The sequence below is a fragment of the Phalacrocorax carbo genome, chromosome 1 (genome assembly GCF_963921805.1).
Source record: "Phalacrocorax carbo chromosome 1, bPhaCar2.1, whole genome shotgun sequence".
NCBI classification, from domain to species: domain Eukaryota; kingdom Metazoa; phylum Chordata; class Aves; order Suliformes; family Phalacrocoracidae; genus Phalacrocorax; species Phalacrocorax carbo.
The window spans coordinates 81,570,089-81,576,471 of record NC_087513.1 but is presented as its reverse complement, the minus strand read 5'-3'; the positions used below and the strand labels follow the sequence as shown (position 1 = coordinate 81,576,471).

The 6,383-nt window shown below is 53.2% G+C and overlaps 1 protein-coding gene across 1 annotated transcript in view; it reads right to left on the bottom strand.

The window, feature by feature from the left end:
- LOC135315239 (zinc finger protein 271-like) overlaps positions 1 to 2,673 on the bottom strand; it is a 7,866-nt gene extending 5,193 nt beyond the window's left edge. The window contains 2 exon segments of the mRNA XM_064462095.1: positions 931 to 1,918; positions 2,425 to 2,673. Coding sequence (XP_064318165.1) covers positions 931 to 1,907 — 977 coding nt within the window. The 5' untranslated portion in view covers positions 1,908 to 1,918; positions 2,425 to 2,673.
- Between the last annotated feature and the right edge of the window lie 3,710 nt (positions 2,674 to 6,383).

Sequence of the window (6,383 nt, the reverse complement as noted above, 5' to 3'; positions counted from 1 at the left end):
GGCAACCTCCCGTACACCTGCCAAATTGCGTACCAGTCATAGCAGCAGCAAGTATAATTTTTTTTTTTTAAGCCTCCAGGTATGATAGTTTTCTACATCAGTTACCCACCGGTTCTGAGATTCTAGAACAAGGCCATGTCCCTATCCCACAGCTCCCTCTTTGCTACAATCCAAGCAGCATTTTCAGAAAACCTCTCCAGGCCTGCCTTCTTTCTCTGGTTCAGGGTATGCCTACATGCTCCTTCACAGACTCGGGTGGTCTTTGCCTGTGCTTCAAGTTGCGCCGCACGCTGTATATGCATAACACAGCGTCTCCAGCTTCTCAGCAGGACTTACTTAGCTTTGACCTTCCTGACTGCCGCATGAAAGACAGAGCTGGCTTAGACCACAAGCATGGTGAGCTTCCATAAACCTGTACAATATTACATAGGTCACAATGTATCAGCTCTGTGTGGAATAAAGCCCCTTAAGGACCCCATCTGCCATCTTATTGCCCCTGACACGACCACATGTTCATATGTTGCATGACCAAGCAGCTTCTCAACGCGTGACCTGATGCTGTGCGTTCTCTCCTCAGGCTCCCAGGCAGACACCTCACAGGGAGGTGGGAGAAAACATCTGCGCCCTTGGCCATGTGGCAGATGGCATCCGATTCTAGTACCAGGGAAAGAGGATTACAGGGCTTTGGGATGCAGAACTACCTACTGCACACCACTGCTTGCTTTTTGTCCATATGCCTGAGGTGCGTTGGGAAGAGAAGTTGACTGAAAAGGGCGACATGGGCCAAAGGCATTACTCTGGCCAGCTGCCTGTAATGCAGGGACCCTGGTATAGCCACACCCTTGTCCCTTAGGCACATTTTAGACAGGCCTGGACCAGGAGCTGCATCCTCAATCACCCCAGACCACACCTACTGACACTGCCTACCACACGTGCACCCGCTGGTGTGAGACTAAGTAGGAGTTGCGACTGAAGCTCTTCCCACAGTGGGAGCACTTGAAAGGTTTCTCCCCAGTGTGGGTACGACGGTGACGGATGAGGGTAGAGTTGTCACTGAAGCAGGTCCCACACTCGGCACACTTGTAGGGCTTCTCCCCAGTGTGGGTGCGACGGTGCTGGACAAGGTGCGAGCGCTGGCTGAAACTCTTTCCACAGTCAGGGCACAAGTATGGCTTCTCACCTGTGTGGACACGCCGGTGGATGACCAGCTTAGAGCTCTCACTGAAGCACTTGTTGCAGTCGGCACACTTGTATGGCTTCTCACCCGTGTGGAGCCGCTGGTGGGCAATGAGGTTGGAGCTGTCGCTGAAGCGCTTCCCGCACTGGGGGCATTTGTAGGGCTTCTCGCCTGAGTGAAAGTTGGCATGGCGGAGCAGGCCTGAGTTCTGGTAGAAGTTCCTCCCACACTTGGCACAGACATAAGGCCTCTCGCCAGTGTGATTGCGCTGGTGCTGCACCAGGTGGGTGCTCTGGCTGAAGCTCTTCCCGCAGTCCTTGCATTGGTACGGCCGCTCGCCCGTGTGGACGCGCTGGTGCTGGATGAGGTGGGAGCGTCGGCTGAAACTTTTGCCGCAGTCAGCGCACATGTACGGCTTCTCCCCAGTGTGGATCCTCTGGTGGCGGATCAGGTCGGAGCTGCGGTTAAAGCTCTGCCCACACTCGATGCAGATGTAGGGCTTCTCTCCCATGAATGCTCGCTGGTGGACCACTGTCTCCTTCCGCTTCCGAAAGCCACAGCGAGAAGTCTTCTCTGGCTCCGTCTCTGGGGAGAGAAGGTCTGGCCTCGGATGGGACGCTTCCTGGTTGCAGCCCGGAGAAGCTTCCCTCATGAAAAAGTCCGAAATGGCCCCACAGGGTTTGGCTGCCTCCGGCCCATCTCGCTGGAGGTCACCCTCATTTTCACTCATGCTCCCATCACCTGCAGGGACAGAGCCAACCAACACATCTAGTCATGGCCTGCAACCCCTCTTCTCTGCTCCCCATGGCCCCCGGCCGGCCAGGTGCTGGCTCCTCCCGCCCAGCCTCTCCCGGCTCCGAGGCGAAGGCATCGGGACCGGCTCCGTCCTCCCTCGCTCCCCGCCACCCTCCCTCGCGGACACCCCGGCCACCCCTGGCCGGCGCGGGCGCTGGGGAGGGGACGCGCCCCCGCCAGTCCCCGGCAGCAGCTTCCCCCGCCGGGGGCGGGCCGGGGCACGGGAGGCCGGGGCGGCGGGCCAGGGCAGGAGCTGCCGGGAGCGGGGGGAGGCAGCGGAGCGGGGGGGCCGGCAGACAGCGGCGGGGCCTAGCGGCAGCGCCCCACCTGCCCCCCCCAAGCCCCGCCGCCCTCCCCCGCGGGCAGCGCCGACGGCGGCACCACGGCAAAACCAACCCCCGGCCCCTCGGCTGCCCCCGCCCGCGGCCGGCGGCCCGCCGTGCCCGCCTCACCTCCGCCCGGCAGCGCGGCCCCGGCCCCGGCCCCGGCCCCGGCCCGCCCCGGGCCGGGCGGGGCAGAGGGGTCGCCAGGCGCAGCCCCGGCTGGGCGCGGCGCGGCGGGGCCGGCGTCCGCGGGGAGGGGAGGTTCCCCCGCGCCGGGCCCGCCCGCCGGCCTGCCCGCCCCGCCGGCGCTTCCTGCGGCCCCCGGCAGGCGGCTGGCGGCCTCTGTGGTTGTAACGCTTCCGGCCCCAGCCCGCCGCTCCTCACCGCGGCGGCGGCGGGCGGAGGCTCTACCCTGGCTGGGCGCAGAGCCGCAGGAGGGCCCGGCAGGCGAGGCTCGGCCCGGGCCGCCGGTGGAGCCCCCCCCCCACCCGCAGCATCTCCCGCCGGCCGCTCCCCGGCCGGGGCGCGCCCGGCCGCCTCTCCCGCCGCCGCCTGCCCCGCCGCCCGCCCCTCCGCCCCGGGGCGCTGGCCCTGCCCTTGGTCCCAGCCCCGCTCGGGGGCTCGGAAGGGAGGAGGAGAGGCAGCAGCGCGGCTCTGGCCAGGCACCGCGCTGGCACGGGGCACGGCGCGGGCCCGGGCTCGGTTGGGTCCAGCCGCAGGGAGCCCAGCCAGCATCTGCCCACGGTCGGGGACCACGGGGCAGCGGGAAGCAAAACGGACCCAGGTTTCGTGGGCCTCCAAAGCTGCCCTGCCTGTGCCACGGCTGCAGTGCTGGAAGTGCTGTCCCGCAGCCTCTCCTGTGCTGTGCAGCCTTCACAAGCTTCCTCCCATTCCCATATTTTTCTGTTGCCCCGGTTGTTTTCTTCACCTAATGCTACCCGGCATGTCTTTGTATCGCAACTGTCTCTGTGTCCTCCCTCACATTTCTTTATCCCAGCTCCAGAATAAAGAGAAAGCTCTGGGACACCTTACTGTGGTGTTTCAATACATAAAGGGGGCTTGTAAGCAAGACGTTTTGTCAAGGTCTGTAGTGACAGGACAAGGGACAATGGTTTTAAACTGAAAGAGGGTAGGTTTAGATTGGGCATTAGGAAGACACATGTTACCGTGAGGGTGGTGAGGCACTGGCACCGGTTGCCCAGAGAGGTGGTAAATGCCCCTTCCCTGAAACATTCAAGGTCAGTTGGACGGGGCTCTGAGCGACCCAAACTAGTTGAAGATGTCCTGCTCACTGCAGGAGGGTTGGACAAGGTGATCTTTAAAAGCCCTTTCCAACCCAAACCATTCTATGGTTCTATGATTCCCAAATTCCAGCACCTGACATGTTCCCAACTGCTCTGTAAATGAGGAACAGTGTCTGTTTTGATGAAAGGAAACTTGAGTGCATGGGAAAAAAAAAATTGGGATTTACTCTAAGGTAAAAAAGAAGCCTAGATTTTCATGAGACACTCATGCAGTTGAGTCACATCATTTGGAACTACTGAGTCAACCAAGAGGACATGACATCTATTTTTGGCTCTGTATGCAAAGGTTTGCAGAACCTGAACTGACACTCATCTCTGTGCTTAAATACTGACATGAATATTCCTTAAAAACTTGACTACAACTGTTAAATAATCGGTGTTAAATGCTAGAGTTTTCCACAGTTATTCAAAGCAGAAGGACAGAAAGACTTTTTGTATGGTATGGTGCCCTTGAACAAATTTACAACTACTTTTCCTTCTGACCTGATCTGGTGCGAAAACAATTCTGTTGTCCACACTGTGCTTGATGAATTGTTTTTTGATTTATTCCCAGCCTTTTTTAAATGGCTCTGTCTAGTAATTATTTTGCAGACCTTACACGCAAATGTTTCTTCAGAGATAAGTGTCATCAACAGGAGAATTAGCCATTGGAAAAGAGAAATTAAGTTGTATAAATAAGAAAATGTGTTCCATGAGATGGAGAAACAGGAGGATCACTGAAGTACCTATGCGCTGACTGCCTGGTATAGTCAGCCGGAGGAGGAGAAAGCCTTTGCTAAGGGCTTTCACAGAGGCTGCAGGGAGCACAGCTTAAAATCCTGGAAAAAAATAAATTTAAGGAGCAAGCGGTAAATGGGAAAAATGTGGTAGCAATTGCTTTCAGCCTGTTCTCCTCAAGCTGGAGATCTGGCACTCGGGATGTATTCCTGGAACATAATCACAGGTAGGGAAGATGGAGCCCAGGGTCAAATTGTCAGTAAGGCAGCTCTGGGAGCACGGCAGAGAGGAACGTTTACGTGCCGATGCAAAAGCAGAAGCTGATCCTAGAAAGGACACCGTCAACCTCACAGAGGGTGGAGGCACAAAGGAAGTGGGTATGAAAAAGGAAGAGGACCTCCAGTTGCATGGGAATGTGGTTTTTCTCTCCATCAGAAGTACTTCCATGTCTTTGGAGAGGCACGACTGAAGGAAATGGAAACGAATCCAGTCACTCTCACTGGGTCAGGGAAAGTTGGGAAGATGGCCAGGGATGCGTTGCTAAAAGCTTTGAAAACGTAATACTCCCAGGTCTCAGGGGTGAGCATCACCAGAATGACAGCAATAAAAGGCTGGAGGGTGACAGCAGGATGGTTTATTGTGAATAATTTGTAGTAGTTTAATTCATACCAAAATAATTTATAATAAGAAGATGGAGACTCCCTTTTTACAAGGCATCACGTGGAGAGGACCAGGGGGAATGGACACAAGTTGCTTTTGGGGAGATTCCGATTGGATACGAGAGGGAAATTTTTCACAGTGAGGACAGTCAACCATTGGAATAGTCTCCCCAGGGAAGTGGTTGACTCGGCCACATTGGACACTTTTAAGATTCGGCTGGACAGGGTGCTGGGCCATATTGTCTAGACTGTGCTCTTCCTAGAAAGGTTGGACTAGATGATCCCTGAGGTCCCTTCCAGCCTGTGATTCTGTGTAACATTCAGAAATCTTAAACTAAGAGTAATCTTTTCACAAAATAACCTCTTTTTTGTTAGTGAGAGTATACTACATATACAGACACAAATAGTTCTGTAAGTTAACATGCATTTATTTATTTATTTAGCCCACATAAATCTTCAATGTCATGATTTTGTAAACTGTTGAATTACACTTCCTGTTTATTATACAATTCCTTTGTTTATTCCAGACTTGACAAGATGTTTGTGGGATTGGAAAAGTTGAAAAAAATAGATTTTCCATTTGTCTTATAAGTGAAATATGATGAATAGATCTAGGAAATGCTTTATGTTTAAAGTTGAGATATTTATTAAACAAAGCCTAAAAAACTGAGATGATAATTGTAATATATCTCACACTTAATGATTATTCAGACTGGAAGGGGAAACAGCTTTCTGGCTTTAATATTGCCTAAGTTTGTGGTTGATTTTCTTTAAGACCTTGGTGACAGGTATAATGTGCTTCAATTTATTTTTTAATGTAATATAAGCCAAACTGTTTTTATAGGCTACTGTAAATCTGGGCTTTAAAATGAATGGCCATCTTTTCATGTTTAATTTAAATAGGTTTAACTGGGAGATTAAAAAAAAAAAAAAAAACAAAAACAAAACCCCAAACATTAAAATATTTCTAGTTAGAAAAACAGAACCACAAAAAAAAATATTTATGAACAACTTGGCTGGCTGCTCTTGCTTTCACACCGTTCCCTTCCCAGACTCTCCCATTTCAAGTGCCTCTCTGCTATGTTGACAAATAACATGCAGCCTTCTAGTTCCCAAATGGAACTGTCTTGTTACTAACACAAAGTCTTACAGAAGGACTGGGTCACAGATGCTGGCTTCTTGATTGCTCCCCAGGTTCTTCCTTCCTCATCTCCTCCTTTGAAATGCTGTGCAGATTCCTCTCTCTTTCCTTTTAGCAATTCATACCGTGTCGTGTGCCAGCCTGTGGCAGTTTGCTGTGGCAGTTTGCCGTGGTTCCCACGGTACGATCCATCACAGGTTTGTGGCCATCAACTACATTCAGCTGTGGCTCTCCAGGTCCCACAGCCTGTGAAGAATGATGGTCTTC